This window comes from Salmo salar, chromosome 26 (genome assembly GCF_965601325.2).
Source record: "Salmo salar chromosome 26, fSalSal1, whole genome shotgun sequence".
NCBI classification, from domain to species: Eukaryota; Metazoa; Chordata; class Actinopteri; order Salmoniformes; family Salmonidae; genus Salmo; species Salmo salar.
The window spans coordinates 56,604,586-56,627,493 of record NC_138316.1 but is presented as its reverse complement, the minus strand read 5'-3'; the positions used below and the strand labels follow the sequence as shown (position 1 = coordinate 56,627,493).

Below are 22,908 nucleotides of genomic sequence, written 5' to 3'. Positions count from 1 at the left end.
TACTACTAGACTACTGGTTATATACTACTGGTTATATACTACTAGACTACTGGTTATATACTAGACACTACTGGTTATATACTACTAGACTACTGGTTATATACTACTGGTTATATACTACTAGACTACTGGTTATATACTACTAGACTACTGGTTATATACTACTAGACTACTGGTTATATACTACTAGTCTACTGGTTATATACTACTAGTCTACTGGTTATATACTACTAGACTACTGGTTATATACTACTAGACTACTGGTTATATACTAGACACTACTGGTTATATACTACTAGACTACTGGTTATATACTACTGGTTATATACTACTAGACTACTGGTTATATACTACTAGACTACTGGTTATATACTACTAGTCTACTATACACTACTGGTTATATACTACTAGTCTACTGGTTATATACTACTAGTCTACTGGTTATATACTACTAGTCTACTGGTTATATACTACTAGACTACTGGTTATATACTACTAGACTACTGGTTATATACTAGACACTACTGGTTATATACTACTAGACTACTGGTTATATACTACTAGACTACTGGTTATATACTACTAGACTACTGGTTATATACTACTAGTCTACTATACACTACTGGTTATATACTACTAGTCTACTGGTTATATACTACTAGTCTACTGGTTATATACTACTAGTCTACTGGTTATATACTACTAGACTACTGGTTATATACTACTAGACTACTGGTTATATACTACTAGACTACTGGTTATATACTACTAGTCTACTGGTTATATACTACTAGTCTACTGGTTATATACTACTAGACTACTGGTTATATACTACTAGACTACTGGTTATATACTACTAGACTACTGGTTATATACTAGACACTACTGGTTATATACTACTGGTTATATACTACTAGACACTACTGGTTATATACTACTAGACTACTGGTTATATACTACTAGTCTACTATACACTACTGGTTATATACTACTAGTCTACTGGTTATATACTACTAGTCTACTGGTTATATACTACTAGTCTACTGGTTTTATACTACTAGACTACTGGTTATATACTACTAGACTACTGGTTATATACTAGACACTACTGGTTATATACTACTAGACACTACTGGTTATATACTACTGGTTATATACTACTAGACTACTGGTTATATACTACTAGACTACTGGTTATATACTACTAGTCTACTATACACTACTGGTTATATACTACTAGTCTGCTGGTTATATACTACTAGTCTACTGGTTATATACTACTAGACTACTGGTTATATACTACTAGACTACTGGTTATATACTACTAGTCTACTGGTTATATACTACTAGTCTACTGGTTATATACTACTAGTCTACTGGTTATATACTACTAGTCTACTGGTTATATACTACTAGACTACTGGTTATATACTACTGGACTACTGGTTATATACTACTAGACTACTGGTTATATACTACTAGTCTACTGGTTATATACTACTAGTCTACTATACACTACTGGTTATATACTACTAGTCTACTGGTTATATACTACTAGTCTACTGGTTATATACTACTAGTCTACTGGTTATATACTACTAGACTACTGGTTATATACTACTGGTTATATACTACTAGTCTACTATACACTACTGGTTATATACTACTAGTCTACTGGTTATATACTACTAGTCTACTGGTTATATACTACTAATCTACTGGTTATACACTACTGGTTATATACTACTAGTCTACTGGTTATATACTACTAGTCTACTGGTTATATACTACTAGACTAGTGGTTATATACTACTAGTCTACTGGTTATATACTACTAGTCTACTGGTTATATACTACTAGTCTACTGGTTATATACTACTGGACTACTGGTTATATACTACTGGTTATATACTACTAGACTACTGGTTATATACTACTAGACTACTGGTTATATACTACTGGTTATATACTACTAGACTACTATACACTACTGGTTATATACTACTAGACTACTGGTTATATACTACTAGACTACTGGTTATATACTACTAGTCTACTATACACTACTGGTTATATACTACTAGTCTACTGGTTATATACTACTAGTCTACTGGTTATATACTACTAGTCTACTGGTTATACACTACTGGTTATATACTACTAGTCTACTGGTTATATACTACTAGTCTACTGGTTATATACTACTAGACTACTGGTTATATACTACTAGTCTACTGGTTATATACTACTAGTCTACTGGTTATATACTACTAGTCTACTGGTTATATACTACTAGTCTACTGGTTATATACTACTAGTCTACTGGTTATATACTACTAGACTACTGGTTATATACTACTAGACTACTGGTTATATACTACTAGTCTACTGGTTATATACTACTAGACTACTGGTTATATACTACTAGTCTACTGGTTATATACTACTAGACTACTGGTTATATACTACTAGACTACTGGTTATATACTACTAGTCTACTGGTTATATACTACTAGACTACTGGTTATATACTACTAGACTACTGGTTATATACTACTAGTCTACTGGTTATATACTACTAGACTACTGGTTATATACTACTAGACTACTGGTTATATTCTACTGGACTACTGGTTATATACTACTGGTTATATACTACTAGACTACTGGTTATATACTACTAGACTACTGGTTATATACTACTGGTTATATACTACTAGACTACTATACACTACTGGTTATATACTACTAGACTACTGGTTATATACTACTAGACTACTGGTTATATACTACTGGTTATATACTACTAGTCTACTATACACTACTGGTTATATACTACTAGTCTACTGGTTATATACTACTAGTCTACTGGTTATATACTACTAGTCTACTGGTTATACACTACTGGTTATATACTACTAGTCTACTGGTTATATACTACTAGTCTACTGGTTATATACTACTAGTCTACTGGTTATATACTACTAGTCTACTGGTTATATACTACTAGACTACTGGTTATATACTGCTAGACTACTGGTTATATACTACTAGACTACTGGTTATATACTACTAGACTACTGGTTATATACTACTAGTCTACTGGTTATATACTACTAGACTACTGGTTATATACTACTAGACTACTGGTTATATACTAGACACTACTGGTTATATACTACTAGACTACTGGTTATATACTACTGGTTATATACTACTAGACTACTGGTTATATACTACTAGACTACTGGTTATATACTACTAGTCTACTATACACTACTGGTTATATACTACTAGTCTACTGGTTATATACTACTAGTCTACTGGTTATATACTACTAGTCTACTGGTTATATACTACTAGACTACTGGTTATATACTACTAGACTACTGGTTATATACTACTATAAACTACTGGTTATATACTACTAGACTACTGGTTATATACTACTAGACTACTGGTTATATACTACTAGACTACTGGTTATATACTACTGGTTATATACTACTAGACTACTGGTTATATACTACTAGACTACTGGTTATATACTACTAGACTACTGGTTATATACTACTAGACTACTATACACTACCGGTTATATACTACTAGACTACTGGTTATATACTACTAGTCTACTGGTTATATACTACTAGACTACTGGTTATATACTACTAGACTACTGGTTATATACTAGACACTACTGGTTATATACTACTAGACTACTGGTTATATACTACTAGACTACTATACACTACTGGTTATATACTACTAGACTACTGGTTATATACTACTAGACTACTGGTTATATACTACTAGTCTACTGGTTATATACTACTAGTCTACTGGTTATATACTACTAGACTACTGGTTATATACTACTAGACTACTGGTTATATACTACTAGTCTACTGGTTATATACTACTAGTCTACTGGTTATATACTACTAGACTACTGGTTATATACTAGACACTACTGGTTATATACTACTACACTACTGGTTATATACTACTAGACTAGTATACACTACTGGTTATATACTACTAGACTACTGGTTATATACTACTAGTCTACTGGTTATATACTACTAGTCTACTGGTTATATACTACTAGACTACTGGTTATATACTACTAGACTACTGGTTATATACTACTAGTCTACTGGTTATATACTACTAGACTACTGGTTATATACTACTAGACTACTGGTTATGTACTACTAGACTACTGGTTATGTACTACTAGACTACTGGTTATATACCACTAGACTACTGGTTATATACCACTAGACTACTGGTTATATACTACTAGACTACTGGTTATATACTACTAGACTACTGGTTATGTACTACTAGTCTACTGGTTATATACTACTAGTCTACTGGTTATATACTACTAGACTACTGGTTATATACTACTAGACTACTGGTTATATACTACTAGACTACTGGTTATATACTACTAGACTACTGGTTATATACTACTAGACTACTGGTTATGTACTACTAGACTACTGGTTATGTACTACTAGACTACTGGTTATATACTACTAGACTACTGGTTATGTACTACTAGACTACTGGTTATATACCACTAGACTACTGGTTATATACTACTAGTCTACTGGTTATATACTACTAGACTACTGGTTATATACTACTAGACTACTGGTTATATACTAGACACTACTGGTTATATACTACTAGACTACTGGTTATATACTACTGGTTATATACTACTAGACTACTGGTTATATACTACTAGTCTACTGGTTATATACTACTAGTCTACTGGTTATATACTATACACTACTGGTTATATACTACTAGACTACTGGTTATATACTACTGGTTATATACTACTAGACTACTGGTTATATACTAGACACTACTGGTTATATACTACTAGACTACTGGTTATATACTACTGGTTATATACTACTAGACTACTGGTTATATACTACTAGACTACTGGTTATATACTACTAGACTACTGGTTATATACTACTAGTCTACTGGTTATATACTACTAGTCTACTGGTTATATACTACTAGACTACTGGTTATATACTACTAGACTACTGGTTATATACTAGACACTACTGGTTATATACTACTAGACTACTGGTTATATACTACTGGTTATATACTACTAGACTACTGGTTATATACTACTAGACTACTGGTTATATACTACTAGTCTACTATACACTACTGGTTATATACTACTAGTCTACTGGTTATATACTACTAGTCTACTGGTTATATACTACTAGTCTACTGGTTATATACTACTAGACTACTGGTTATATACTACTAGACTACTGGTTATATACTAGACACTACTGGTTATATACTACTAGACTACTGGTTATATACTACTAGACTACTGGTTATATACTACTAGACTACTGGTTATATACTACTAGTCTACTATACACTACTGGTTATATACTACTAGTCTACTGGTTATATACTACTAGTCTACTGGTTATATACTACTAGTCTACTGGTTATATACTACTAGACTACTGGTTATATACTACTAGACTACTGGTTATATACTACTAGACTACTGGTTATATACTACTAGTCTACTGGTTATATACTACTAGTCTACTGGTTATATACTACTAGACTACTGGTTATATACTACTAGACTACTGGTTATATACTACTAGACTACTGGTTATATACTAGACACTACTGGTTATATACTACTGGTTATATACTACTAGACACTACTGGTTATATACTACTAGACTACTGGTTATATACTACTAGTCTACTATACACTACTGGTTATATACTACTAGTCTACTGGTTATATACTACTAGTCTACTGGTTATATACTACTAGTCTACTGGTTTTATACTACTAGACTACTGGTTATATACTACTAGACTACTGGTTATATACTAGACACTACTGGTTATATACTACTAGACTACTGGTTATATACTACTGGTTATATACTACTAGACTACTGGTTATATACTACTAGACTACTGGTTATATACTACTAGTCTACTATACACTACTGGTTATATACTACTAGTCTGCTGGTTATATACTACTAGTCTACTGGTTATATACTACTAGACTACTGGTTATATACTACTAGACTACTGGTTATATACTACTAGTCTACTGGTTATATACTACTAGTCTACTGGTTATATACTACTAGTCTACTGGTTATATACTACTAGTCTACTGGTTATATACTACTAGACTACTGGTTATATACTACTGGACTACTGGTTATATACTACTAGACTACTGGTTATATACTACTAGTCTACTGGTTATATACTACTAGTCTACTATACACTACTGGTTATATACTACTAGTCTACTGGTTATATACTACTAGTCTACTGGTTATATACTACTAGTCTACTGGTTATATACTACTAGACTACTGGTTATATACTACTGGTTATATACTACTAGTCTACTATACACTACTGGTTATATACTACTAGTCTACTGGTTATATACTACTAGTCTACTGGTTATATACTACTAATCTACTGGTTATACACTACTGGTTATATACTACTAGTCTACTGGTTATATACTACTAGTCTACTGGTTATATACTACTAGACTAGTGGTTATATACTACTAGTCTACTGGTTATATACTACTAGTCTACTGGTTATATACTACTAGTCTACTGGTTATATACTACTGGACTACTGGTTATATACTACTGGTTATATACTACTAGACTACTGGTTATATACTACTAGACTACTGGTTATATACTACTGGTTATATACTACTAGACTACTATACACTACTGGTTATATACTACTAGACTACTGGTTATATACTACTAGACTACTGGTTATATACTACTGGTTATATACTACTAGTCTACTATACACTACTGGTTATATACTACTAGTCTACTGGTTATATACTACTAGTCTACTGGTTATATACTACTAGTCTACTGGTTATACACTACTGGTTATATACTACTAGTCTACTGGTTATATACTACTAGTCTACTGGTTATATACTACTAGACTACTGGTTATATACTACTAGTCTACTGGTTATATACTACTAGTCTACTGGTTATATACTACTAGTCTACTGGTTATATACTACTAGTCTACTGGTTATATACTACTAGTCTACTGGTTATATACTACTAGACTACTGGTTATATACTACTAGACTACTGGTTATATACTACTAGTCTACTGGTTATATACTACTAGACTACTGGTTATATACTACTAGTCTACTGGTTATATACTACTAGACTACTGGTTATATACTACTAGACTACTGGTTATATACTACTAGTCTACTGGTTATATACTACTAGACTACTGGTTATATACTACTAGTCTACTGGTTATATACTACTAGACTACTGGTTATATACTACTAGTCTACTGGTTATATACTACTAGACTACTGGTTATATTCTACTGGACTACTGGTTATATACTACTGGTTATATACTACTAGACTACTGGTTATATACTACTAGACTACTGGTTATATACTACTGGTTATATACTACTAGACTACTATACACTACTGGTTATATACTACTAGACTACTGGTTATATACTACTAGACTACTGGTTATATACTACTGGTTATATACTACTAGTCTACTATACACTACTGGTTATATACTACTAGTCTACTGGTTATATACTACTAGTCTACTGGTTATATACTACTAGTCTACTGGTTATACACTACTGGTTATATACTACTAGTCTACTGGTTATATACTACTAGTCTACTGGTTATATACTACTAGTCTACTGGTTATATACTACTAGTCTACTGGTTATATACTACTAGACTACTGGTTATATACTACTGGACTACTGGTTATATACTACTAGACTACTGGTTATATACTACTAGTCTACTGGTTATATACTACTAGTCTACTATACACTACTGGTTATATACTACTAGTCTACTGGTTATATACTACTAGTCTACTGGTTATATACTACTAGTCTACTGGTTATATACTACTAGACTACTGGTTATATACTACTGGTTATATACTACTAGTCTACTATACACTACTGGTTATATACTACTAGTCTACTGGTTATATACTACTAGTCTACTGGTTATATACTACTAATCTACTGGTTATACACTACTGGTTATATACTACTAGTCTACTGGTTATATACTACTAGTCTACTGGTTATATACTACTAGACTAGTGGTTATATACTACTAGTCTACTGGTTATATACTACTAGTCTACTGGTTATATACTACTAGTCTACTGGTTATATACTACTGGACTACTGGTTATATACTACTGGTTATATACTACTAGACTACTGGTTATATACTACTAGACTACTGGTTATATACTACTGGTTATATACTACTAGACTACTATACACTACTGGTTATATACTACTAGACTACTGGTTATATACTACTAGACTACTGGTTATATACTACTAGTCTACTATACACTACTGGTTATATACTACTAGTCTACTGGTTATATACTACTAGTCTACTGGTTATATACTACTAGTCTACTGGTTATACACTACTGGTTATATACTACTAGTCTACTGGTTATATACTACTAGTCTACTGGTTATATACTACTAGACTACTGGTTATATACTACTAGTCTACTGGTTATATACTACTAGTCTACTGGTTATATACTACTAGTCTACTGGTTATATACTACTAGTCTACTGGTTATATACTACTAGTCTACTGGTTATATACTACTAGACTACTGGTTATATACTACTAGACTACTGGTTATATACTACTAGTCTACTGGTTATATACTACTAGACTACTGGTTATATACTACTAGTCTACTGGTTATATACTACTAGACTACTGGTTATATACTACTAGACTACTGGTTATATACTACTAGTCTACTGGTTATATACTACTAGACTACTGGTTATATACTACTAGACTACTGGTTATATACTACTAGTCTACTGGTTATATACTACTAGACTACTGGTTATATACTACTAGACTACTGGTTATATTCTACTGGACTACTGGTTATATACTACTGGTTATATACTACTAGACTACTGGTTATATACTACTAGACTACTGGTTATATACTACTGGTTATATACTACTAGACTACTATACACTACTGGTTATATACTACTAGACTACTGGTTATATACTACTAGACTACTGGTTATATACTACTGGTTATATACTACTAGTCTACTATACACTACTGGTTATATACTACTAGTCTACTGGTTATATACTACTAGTCTACTGGTTATATACTACTAGTCTACTGGTTATACACTACTGGTTATATACTACTAGTCTACTGGTTATATACTACTAGTCTACTGGTTATATACTACTAGTCTACTGGTTATATACTACTAGTCTACTGGTTATATACTACTAGACTACTGGTTATATACTGCTAGACTACTGGTTATATACTACTAGACTACTGGTTATATACTACTAGACTACTGGTTATATACTACTAGTCTACTGGTTATATACTACTAGACTACTGGTTATATACTACTAGACTACTGGTTATATACTAGACACTACTGGTTATATACTACTAGACTACTGGTTATATACTACTGGTTATATACTACTAGACTACTGGTTATATACTACTAGACTACTGGTTATATACTACTAGTCTACTATACACTACTGGTTATATACTACTAGTCTACTGGTTATATACTACTAGTCTACTGGTTATATACTACTAGTCTACTGGTTATATACTACTAGACTACTGGTTATATACTACTAGACTACTGGTTATATACTACTATAAACTACTGGTTATATACTACTAGACTACTGGTTATATACTACTAGACTACTGGTTATATACTACTAGACTACTGGTTATATACTACTGGTTATATACTACTAGACTACTGGTTATATACTACTAGACTACTGGTTATATACTACTAGACTACTGGTTATATACTACTAGACTACTATACACTACCGGTTATATACTACTAGACTACTGGTTATATACTACTAGTCTACTGGTTATATACTACTAGACTACTGGTTATATACTACTAGACTACTGGTTATATACTAGACACTACTGGTTATATACTACTAGACTACTGGTTATATACTACTAGACTACTATACACTACTGGTTATATACTACTAGACTACTGGTTATATACTACTAGACTACTGGTTATATACTACTAGTCTACTGGTTATATACTACTAGTCTACTGGTTATATACTACTAGACTACTGGTTATATACTACTAGACTACTGGTTATATACTACTAGTCTACTGGTTATATACTACTAGTCTACTGGTTATATACTACTAGACTACTGGTTATATACTAGACACTACTGGTTATATACTACTACACTACTGGTTATATACTACTAGACTAGTATACACTACTGGTTATATACTACTAGACTACTGGTTATATACTACTAGTCTACTGGTTATATACTACTAGTCTACTGGTTATATACTACTAGACTACTGGTTATATACTACTAGACTACTGGTTATATACTACTAGTCTACTGGTTATATACTACTAGACTACTGGTTATATACTACTAGACTACTGGTTATGTACTACTAGACTACTGGTTATGTACTACTAGACTACTGGTTATATACCACTAGACTACTGGTTATATACCACTAGACTACTGGTTATATACTACTAGACTACTGGTTATATACTACTAGACTACTGGTTATGTACTACTAGTCTACTGGTTATATACTACTAGTCTACTGGTTATATACTACTAGACTACTGGTTATATACTACTAGACTACTGGTTATATACTACTAGACTACTGGTTATATACTACTAGACTACTGGTTATATACTACTAGACTACTGGTTATGTACTACTAGACTACTGGTTATGTACTACTAGACTACTGGTTATATACTACTAGACTACTGGTTATGTACTACTAGACTACTGGTTATATACCACTAGACTACTGGTTATATACTACTAGTCTACTGGTTATATACTACTAGACTACTGGTTATATACTACTAGACTACTGGTTATATACTAGACACTACTGGTTATATACTACTAGACTACTGGTTATATACTACTGGTTATATACTACTAGACTACTGGTTATATACTACTAGTCTACTGGTTATATACTACTAGTCTACTGGTTATATACTATACACTACTGGTTATATACTACTAGACTACTGGTTATATACTACTGGTTATATACTACTAGACTACTGGTTATATACTAGACACTACTGGTTATATACTACTAGACTACTGGTTATATACTACTGGTTATATACTACTAGACTACTGGTTATATACTACTAGACTACTGGTTATATACTACTAGACTACTGGTTATATACTACTAGTCTACTGGTTATATACTACTAGTCTACTGGTTATATACTACTAGACTACTGGTTATATACTACTAGACTACTGGTTATATACTAGACACTACTGGTTATATACTACTAGACTACTGGTTATATACTACTGGTTATATACTACTAGACTACTGGTTATATACTACTAGACTACTGGTTATATACTACTAGTCTACTATACACTACTGGTTATATACTACTAGTCTACTGGTTATATACTACTAGTCTACTGGTTATATACTACTAGTCTACTGGTTATATACTACTAGACTACTGGTTATATACTACTAGACTACTGGTTATATACTAGACACTACTGGTTATATACTACTAGACTACTGGTTATATACTACTAGACTACTGGTTATATACTACTAGACTACTGGTTATATACTACTAGTCTACTATACACTACTGGTTATATACTACTAGTCTACTGGTTATATACTACTAGTCTACTGGTTATATACTACTAGTCTACTGGTTATATACTACTAGACTACTGGTTATATACTACTAGACTACTGGTTATATACTACTAGACTACTGGTTATATACTACTAGTCTACTGGTTATATACTACTAGTCTACTGGTTATATACTACTAGACTACTGGTTATATACTACTAGACTACTGGTTATATACTACTAGACTACTGGTTATATACTAGACACTACTGGTTATATACTACTGGTTATATACTACTAGACACTACTGGTTATATACTACTAGACTACTGGTTATATACTACTAGTCTACTATACACTACTGGTTATATACTACTAGTCTACTGGTTATATACTACTAGTCTACTGGTTATATACTACTAGTCTACTGGTTTTATACTACTAGACTACTGGTTATATACTACTAGACTACTGGTTATATACTAGACACTACTGGTTATATACTACTAGACTACTGGTTATATACTACTGGTTATATACTACTAGACTACTGGTTATATACTACTAGACTACTGGTTATATACTACTAGTCTACTATACACTACTGGTTATATACTACTAGTCTGCTGGTTATATACTACTAGTCTACTGGTTATATACTACTAGACTACTGGTTATATACTACTAGACTACTGGTTATATACTACTAGTCTACTGGTTATATACTACTAGTCTACTGGTTATATACTACTAGTCTACTGGTTATATACTACTAGTCTACTGGTTATATACTACTAGACTACTGGTTATATACTACTGGACTACTGGTTATATACTACTAGACTACTGGTTATATACTACTAGTCTACTGGTTATATACTACTAGTCTACTATACACTACTGGTTATATACTACTAGTCTACTGGTTATATACTACTAGTCTACTGGTTATATACTACTAGTCTACTGGTTATATACTACTAGACTACTGGTTATATACTACTGGTTATATACTACTAGTCTACTATACACTACTGGTTATATACTACTAGTCTACTGGTTATATACTACTAGTCTACTGGTTATATACTACTAATCTACTGGTTATACACTACTGGTTATATACTACTAGTCTACTGGTTATATACTACTAGTCTACTGGTTATATACTACTAGACTAGTGGTTATATACTACTAGTCTACTGGTTATATACTACTAGTCTACTGGTTATATACTACTAGTCTACTGGTTATATACTACTGGACTACTGGTTATATACTACTGGTTATATACTACTAGACTACTGGTTATATACTACTAGACTACTGGTTATATACTACTGGTTATATACTACTAGACTACTATACACTACTGGTTATATACTACTAGACTACTGGTTATATACTACTAGACTACTGGTTATATACTACTGGTTATATACTACTAGTCTACTATACACTACTGGTTATATACTACTAGTCTACTGGTTATATACTACTAGTCTACTGGTTATATACTACTAGTCTACTGGTTATACACTACTGGTTATATACTACTAGTCTACTGGTTATATACTACTAGTCTACTGGTTATATACTACTAGTCTACTGGTTATATACTACTAGTCTACTGGTTATATACTACTAGTCTACTGGTTATATACTACTAGTCTACTGGTTATATACTACTAGTCTACTGGTTATATACTACTAGTCTACTGGTTATATACTACTAGACTACTGGTTATATACTACTAGACTACTGGTTATATACTACTAGTCTACTGGTTATATACTACTAGACTACTGGTTATATACTACTAGTCTACTGGTTATATACTACTAGACTACTGGTTATATACTACTAGACTACTGGTTATATACTACTAGTCTACTGGTTATATACTACTAGACTACTGGTTATATACTACTAGTCTACTGGTTATATACTACTAGACTACTGGTTATATACTACTAGTCTACTGGTTATATACTACTAGACTACTGGTTATATACTACTGGACTACTGGTTATATACTACTAGACTACTGGTTATATACTACTAGACTACTGGTTATATACTACTGGTTATATACTACTAGACTACTATACACTACTGGTTATATACTACTAGACTACTGGTTATATACTACTAGACTACTGGTTATATACTACTGGTTATATACTACTAGTCTACTATACACTACTGGTTATATACTACTAGTCTACTGGTTATATACTACTAGTCTACTGGTTATATACTACTAGTCTACTGGTTATACACTACTGGTTATATACTACTAGTCTACTGGTTATATACTACTAGTCTACTGGTTATATACTACTAGTCTACTGGTTATATACTACTAGACTACTGGTTATATACTACTAGACTACTGGTTATATACTACTAGACTACTGGTTATATACTACTAGACTACTGGTTATATACTACTAGTCTACTGGTTATATACTACTAGTCTACTGGTTATATACTACTAGACTACTGGTTATATACTACTAGACTACTGGTTATATACTACTAGACTACTGGTTATATACTACTAGTCTACTGGTTATATACTACTGGTTATATACTACTAGACTACTGGTATATACTACTAGACTACTGGTTATATACTACTAGTCTACTATAACTACTGGTTATATACTACTAGACTACTGGTTATATACTACTAGTCTACTGGTTATATACTACTAGTCTACTGGTTATATACTACTAGACTACTGGTTATATACTACTAGACTACTGGTTATATACTACTAGACTACTGGTTATATACTACTAGTCTACTGGTTATATACTACTAGACTACTGGTTATATACTACTAGTCTACTGGTTATATACTACTAGTCTACTGGTTATATACTACTAGTCTACTGGTTATATACTACTAGACTACTGGTTATATACTACTAGACTACTGGTTATATACTACTAGCTACTGTTATATACTACTGGTTACTATAACTACTGGTTATATACTACTAGTCTACTGGTTATATACTACTAGACTACTGGTTATATACTACTAGACTACTGGTTATATACTACTAGACTACTGGTTATATACTACTAGACTACTGGTTATATACTACTGGTAATACTATAGACTACTATACACTACTGGTTATATACTACTAGTCTACTGGTTATATACTACTAGACTACTGGTTATATACTACTGGTTATATACTACTAGTCTACTATAACTACTGGTTATATACACTAGCTACTGGTTATATACTACTAGACTACTGGTTATATACTACTAGTCTACTGGTTATATCACTACTGGTTATATACTACTAGACTACTGGTTATATACTACTAGTCTACTGGTTATATACTACTAGACTACTGGTTATATACTACTAGCTACTGGTTATATACTACTAGTCTACTGGTTATATACTACTAGACTACTGGTTATATACTACTAGTCTACTGGTTATATACTACTAGTCTACTGGTTATATACTACTAGACTACTGGTTATATACTACTAGTCTACTGGTTATATACTACTGGTTATATACTACTAGACTACTGGTTATATACTACTAGACTACTGGTTATATACTACTAGTCTACTGGTTATATACTACTAGTCTACTGGTTATATACTACTAGACTACTGGTTATATACTACTAGTCTACTGGTTATATACTACTAGTCTACTGGTTATATACTACTAGTCTACTGGTTATATACTACTAGTCTACTGGTTATATACTACTAGACTACTGGTTATATACTACTAGTCTACTGGTTATATACTACTAGTCTACTGGTTATATACTACTAGACTACTGGTTATATACTACTGTTTATACTACTGATCTACTGGTTATATACTACTGGTTATATACTACTAGACTACTGGTTATATACTACTAGACTACTGGTTATATACTACTAGTCTACTGGTTATATACTACTGGTTATATACTACTAGTCTACTGGTTATATACTACTAGACTACTGGTTATATACTACTAGACTACTGGTTATATACTACTAGTCTACTGGTTATATACTACTAGACTACTGGTTATATACTACTGGTTATATACTACTAGTCTACTGGTTATATACTACTGGTTATATACTACTGGTTATATACTACTAGTCTACTGGTTATATACTACTGGTTATATACTACTAGACTACTGGTTATATACTACTAGACTACTGGTTATATACTACTAGTCTACTGGTTATATACTACTGGTTATATACTACTAGACTACTGGTTATATACTACTGGTTATATACTACTAGACTACTGGTTATATACTACTAGACTACTGGTTATATACTACTAGACTACTGGTTATATACTACTGGTTATATACTACTAGACTACTGGTTATATACTATAATCCCGTGCTGTATTTTCTTCATCAGATAAATCAGATTTCTGTCTGAGTGGATATTTTTGTTATTGATACCTCCTCTCTCCCCTCTCTCTTCCTCCTCCCTCTCACTCCCCTCCCCTCCCGCCTTCTTTTCTCCTCTCTCCCTCCCCCTCTCTCTCTCTCCCCCTCTCCCCTCCCTCTCCTCCTCTCTTCTCTCCTGCCTCTCCCTCTCCCTCCCTCTCCCTCCCCCCCTTTCTCTCTCCCTCCCCTACTTTTCTACTTCTCTTTCCCTCCTCTCCCCTCTCCTCTCCCCCTCTCTCTCCTCTCCCCCCTCTCTCTCCTCTCCCCCCTCCTCCCTCTCTCCTCTCTCTCCCTCCCCCCTTTCTCTCTCCCTCCCCCTACTTTTCTACTTCTCTTTCCCTCCTCTCTCCCTCTCCTCTTCCCTCCCCCCTCTCTCTCCTCTCCTCTCCTCTCCCTCCCCCTCTCTCTCCTCTCCCTCCTCTCTCTCCTCTCTCTCCTCTCCCCCCTCTCTCTCCTCTCACCCCTCCTCCTCCTCCCTCTCTCCTCTCCCCCCTCCTCCTCCTCCCTCTCTCCTCTCCCCCCTCCGCCTCCTCCCTCTCTCCTCTCTCCCCTCTCCCCTTCCTCCTCCTCTCTCCCTCTCTCCCTCTCTCCCCCTCCCCCAGTATGCTCTCCATGTCTACAACGAGGTGATGTCCGTGGGTCAGAAGTACGGTATCCGTAACGCTGGGTACTACGCCCTGCGTTCTCTCCGAATAGAGAAGTTCTTTGCCTTCTGGGGTCAGGACCTGGATCCCTTCACCACTCCGCTGGAGTGTGGACGAGAGTTCAGGGTCAAGTTTGACACGGTACGACCCACGGTCCCCAACATTTAGTTTGGTCTGAACAGGTCTTTAGTCCTGTACTGTGTTCCTGATGAGGTCTGGTTTGGTCTGAACATGTCCTTAGTCCTGTACTGTGTTCCTGATGAGGTCTGAACATGTCTTTAGTCCTGTACTGTTCCTCTAACTATCCCCTCCTCCTCTCTATCCCCTCCTCCTCTCTATCCCCTCCTCCTCTCTATCCCCTCCTCCTCTCTATCCCCTCACTCCTCTCTATCCCCTCCTCCTCTCTATCCCCTCCTCTCCTCCTCTCTCCCCTCCCTCCTCTCTCTATCCCCCCTCCTCTCTCTATCCCCTCCTCTCCTCCTCTCTCCCCTCCCTCCTCTCTCTCCCCTCCTCTCCTCTCTATCCTCTCCCCTCCTCCTCTCTATCCCCTCCTCCTCTCTCTATCCCCCCTCCTCTCTCTATCCCCTCCCTCCTCCTCTCTCTATCCCCCCTCTCCTCCCCTCCTCTCTATCCCCTCCCTCCTCCTCTCTATCCCCTCCCTCCTCCTCTCTCCCCTCCCTCCTCCTCTCTCCCCTCCCTCCTCCTCTCTCCCCTCCCTCCTCCTCTCTCCCCTCCCTCCTCTCTCTATCCCCTCCTCTCCTCTCTATCCCCTCCTCTCCTCTCTATCCCCTCCTCTCCTCTCTATCCCCTCCTCTCCTCTCTATCCCCTCCCTCCTCCTCTCTCTATCCCCCCTCTCCTCTCCCCTCCTCTCCTCCTCTCTCCCCTCCCTCCTCTCTCCCCTCCCTCCTCCTCCTCTATCCCCTCCTCTCCTCCTCTCTCCTCTCCTCCTCTCTCCCCTCCCTCTCCTCTCTATCCCCCCTCTCCTCTCTATCCCCTCCCCTCCTCCTCTCTATCCCCTCCCTCCTCCTCTCTCTATCCCCCCTCTCCTCCCCTCCTCCTCTCTATCCCCTCCCTCCTCCTCTCTATCCCCTCTCTCCCCTCCCTCCTCTCTCTATCCCCCCTCTCCTCCCCTCCTCCTCTCTATCCCCTCCCTCCTCCTCTCTATCCCCTCTCTCCCCTCCCTCCTCTCTCTATCCCCCCTCCTCTCTCTATCCCCTCCTCTCCTCTCTCTATCCCCCTTCCTCTCTCTATCCCCCCTCTCCTCACTATCCCCTCCCTCCTCCTCTCTATCCCCTCCTCCTCTCTATCCCCTCCTCCTCTCTCTATCCCCCCTCTCCTCCCCTCCTCCAGGACATAGACTTCCTGGGTCGAGCGTCTCTGCTGCAGCAGCGCCAGGAGGGGGTGAGCCGTCGCTTCGTCATGTTGGTGCTGGAGGATCACGACACCGAGTTGGACCTGTGGCCCTGGTGGGGAGAACCCATCTACAGGTTAGACAAGCAACCTGGCCTGGTTCCTGAACCCGGTTCATATCCCATGTCAGAGAGGGAAATATCTGGTCGGGACGGTGGGCCATCTAATGCTCTGTCTCGTCTCTCTCTCTCTGTCTCTCTCTCTCGTCTCTGTCTCGTCTCTCTCTCTCATCTCTGTCTCTTCAGGAACGGGGAGCTGTGTGGCACCACCACCTCCTCTGCCTACTCCTACACCCTGGAGAGACACGTGTGTCTGGGTTTTGTCTCACCGCCCTCCCTGGACGGCTCCCCTGCCGCGGTGACCCCAGACTTCATCAACAGGGGAGATTACGAGGTGGATATAGCAGGGCAGAGATACCCAGCCAAGGCTAAGCTGTACCCCTTCAGCTCTCTGTTCGCCCAGCAGAGACGCCGCAAAGATGAGATGGAGCTCAGTAACTTCCAGGGCAAATGAGGAGGAGAGACGGTGAGAGGAAGAGGATGGAGGAGAGACAGTGAGAGGAAGGAGGAGGAGGAAGGAGGAGAGACAGTGAGAGGAAGGAGGAGGAGAGACAGTGGGAGGGAGGAGGAAGAGGATGGAGGAGGAGGAGGAGAGACAGTGAGAGGAAGAGGATGGAGGAGGAGGAGAGACAGTGAGAGGAAGAGGATGGAGGAGAGACAGTGAGAGGAAGGAGGAGGAGGATGGAGGAGAGACAGTGAGAGGAAGGAGGAGGGAGGAGAGACAGTGAGAGGAAGGAGGAGGAGGGAGGAGAGACAGTGAGAGGAAGGAGGAGGAGGAGGAGGAGAGACAGTGAGAGGCGGAGGGAGGAGGAGGAGGATGGAGGAGAGACAGTGAGAGGAAGGAGGAGGAGGAGGAGAGACAGTGAGAGGGAGGAGGAGGAGAGACAGTGAGAGGAGGAGGAGGATGGAGGAGAGAGTGAGAGGAAGGAGGAGGAGGAGGAGGAGAGACAGTGGGAGGAGGGAGGAGGAGGAGGAGGAGGAGAGACAGTGAGAGGAGGAGGAGGAGAGACAGTGGGAGGAGGAGGAGGAGAGACAGTGAGAGGAGGGAGGAGGAGGAGGAGAGAGTGAGAGGAGGAGGAGGAGAGACAGTGAGAGGAGGGAGGAGGAGAGACAGTGGGAGGAGGAGGAGGAGGAGAGACAGTGAGAGGAAGGAGGAGGAGGAGAGACAGTGAGAGGAAGGAGGAGGAGGAGGAGGAGGAGGAGGAGAGACAGTGAGAGGAGGAGGAGGAGGAGAGACAGTGAGAGGAGGAAGGAATGTAGAATCTAAGAAGAGGGGGTCTGAGTTGAAAGGTGAACTCTCCAGAGATGACCCTCTAACCTCCTCTCGCTCCACCCTTCTGTTGCTAGTGCCGTCCTGTTCTCGGCCTCTCGCTCCCACGCTGAAGGGGCGTACCGTGTTACGCACAATCAATCCCCTGCCCCCCTCCAATCCCTCTCGCCCCTCCTCTTTCATAGTGCAATATCTACAAGATACCAAAAGCTCCAGAGTTGTCTGTCTGTCAGGACTGCCCCCCCACGCTCCAGAGTTGTCTGTCTGTCAGGACTGCCCCCCCACGCTCCAGAGTTGTCTGTCTGTCTGTCAGGACTGCCCCCCCACGGTCCAGAGTTGTCTGTCTGTCAGGACTGCCCCCCCACGCTCCAGAGTTGTCTGTCTGTCTGTCTGTCTGTCAGGACTGCCCCCCCACGGTCCAGAGTTGTCTGTCTGTCAGGACTGCCCCCCCACGCTCCAGAGTTGTCTGTCTGTCTGTCTGTCAGGACTGCCCCCCCACGGTCCCTCTACATATCACCCTACAGTACATGATAACTATATATTAACTGTATATCTGAACCTGTTAAAGCCGTGTCCTGCTGGGTGAGTACGGTGGGCAGGATGGAGAAGGGAACATCCATGTTAAATTCCCTCTTATTGGTGGAAACCGCTGCACTTTTATCCAATGGGAGGCCTCCTCGTTGTTGTTGGTGATTTCCTGTGTAAAGAACGGAGAAATGTTGAAAGGTTTTCAATAAATGGATGTATTTTTGTATATGAGTGAGCTGTACCATGTTTATCAGACTGAAACACTTTGTACAGAATAAAACTCTCCAGCTATGATTATGGTCCCATATCTGTTTGGTCGCGTCCTTCCCCCTTACGCCCTTCCCCCCTACGCCCTTCCCCCCTGCACGCCCTTCCCCCCCACCTTACCACTGCTACACCTGGTTATCAGCAGAGTCCCAACACCTTACCACTGCTACACCTGGTTATCAGCAGAGTCCCAACACCTTACCACTGCTACACCTGGTTATCAGCAGAGTCCAACACCTTACCACTGCTACACCTGGTTATCAGCACAACACCTTACCACTGCTACACCTGGTTATCAGCAGAGTCCCAACACCTTACCACTGCTACACCTGGTTATCAGCAGAGTCCCAACACCTTACCACTGCTACACCTGGTTATCAGCACAACACCTTACCACTGCTACACCTGGTTATCAGCAGAGTCCCAACACCTTACCACTGCTACACCTGGTTATCAGCACAACACCTTACCACTGCTACACCTGGTTATCAGCACAACACCTTACCACTGCTACACCTGGTTATCAGCAGAGTCCCAACACCTTACCACTGCTACACCTGGTTATCAGCACAACACCTTACCACTGCTACACCTGGTTATCAGCACAACACCTTACCACTGCTACACCTGGTTATCAGCAGAGTCCCAACACCTTACCACTGCTACACCTGGTTATCAGCACAACACCTTACCACTGCTACACCTGGTTATCAGCACAACACCTTACCACTGCTACACCTGGTTATCAGCAGAGTCCCAACACCTTACCACTGCTACACCTGGTTATCAGCAGAGTCCCAACACCTTACCACTGCTACACCTGGTTATCAGCACAACACCTTACCACTGCTACACCTGGTTATCAGCACAACACCTTACCACTGCTACACCTGGTTATCAGCAGAGTCCCAACACCTTACCACTGCTACACCTGGTTATCAGCACAACACCTTACCACTGCTACACCTGGTTATCAGCAGAGTCCCAACACCTTACCACTGCTACACCTGGTTATCAGCACAACACCTTACCACTGCTACACCTGGTTATCAGCACAACACCTTACCACTGCTACACCTGGTTATCAGCAGAGTCCCAACACCTTACCACTGCTACACCTGGTTATCAGCACAACACCTTACCACTGCTACACCTGGTTATCAGCACAACACCTTACCACTGCTACACCTGGTTATCAGCAGAGTCCCAACACCTTACCACTGCTACACCTGGTTATCAGCACAACACCTTACCACTGCTACACCTGGTTATCAGCACAACACCTTACCACTGCTACACCTGGTTATCAGCAGAGTCCCAACACCTTACCACTGCTACACCTGGTTATCAGCACAACACCTTACCACTGCTACACCTGGTTATCAGCACAACACCTTACCACTGCTACACCTGGTTATCAGCACAACACCTTACCACTGCTACACCTGGTTATCAGCACAACACCTTACCACTGCTACACCTGGTTATCAGCACAACACCTTACCACTGCTACACCTGGTTATCAGCACAACACCTTACCACTGCTACACCTGGTTATCAGCAGAGTCCCAACACCTTACCACTGCTACACCTGGTTATCAGCACAACACCTTACCACTGCTACACCTGGTTATCAGCAGAGTCCCAACACCTTACCACTGCTACACCTGGTTATCAGCAGAGTCCCAACACCTTACCACTGCTACACCTGGTTATCAGCCCAACACCTTACCACTGCTACACCTGGTTATCAGCACAACACCTTACCACTGCTACACCTGGTTATCAGCACAACACCTTACCACTGCTACACCTGGTTATCAGCAGAGTCCCAACACCTTACCACTGCTACACCTGGTTATCAGCACAACACCTTACCACTGCTACACCTGGTTATCAGCACAACACCTTACCACTGCTACACCTGGTTATCAGCAGAGTCCCAACACCTTACCACTGCTACACCTGGTTATCAGCACAACACCTTACCACTGATACACCTGGTTATCAGCACAACACCTTACCACTGCTACACCTGGTTATCAGCAGAGTCCCAACACCTTACCACTGCTACACCTGGTTATCAGCACAACACCTTACCACTGCTACACCTGGTTATCAGCACAACACCTTACCACTGCTACACCTGGTTATCAGCAGAGTCCCAACACCTTACCACTGCTACACCTGGTTATCAGCACAACACCTTACCACTGCTACACCTGGTTATCAGCACAACACCTTACCACTGCTACACCTGGTTATCAGCACAACACCTTACCACTGCTACACCTGGTTATCAGCAGAGTCCCAACACCTTACCACTGCTACACCTGGTTATCAGCAGAGTCCCAACACCTTACCACTGATACACCTGGTTATCAGCACAACACCTTACCACTGCT

General features: G+C 38.6%; 1 protein-coding gene across 5 annotated transcripts in view; it reads left to right on the top strand.

Moving 5' to 3' along the window:
• Positions 1-20,530, top strand: part of pdpr (pyruvate dehydrogenase phosphatase regulatory subunit) — a 64,640-nt gene extending 44,110 nt beyond the window's left edge. For all 5 annotated transcript variants that reach the window (XM_082969885.1, XM_082969887.1, XM_082969886.1 and 2 more), the window contains 3 exons: positions 16,927-17,109; positions 18,320-18,456; positions 18,625-20,530. In XM_082969885.1, coding sequence (XP_082826011.1) covers positions 16,927-17,109; positions 18,320-18,456; positions 18,625-18,892 — 588 coding nt within the window. In that variant the 3' untranslated portion in view covers positions 18,893-20,530. The remainder of the gene's footprint in view (positions 1-16,926; positions 17,110-18,319; positions 18,457-18,624) is intronic.
• Positions 20,531-22,908: the final 2,378 nt, after the last annotated feature.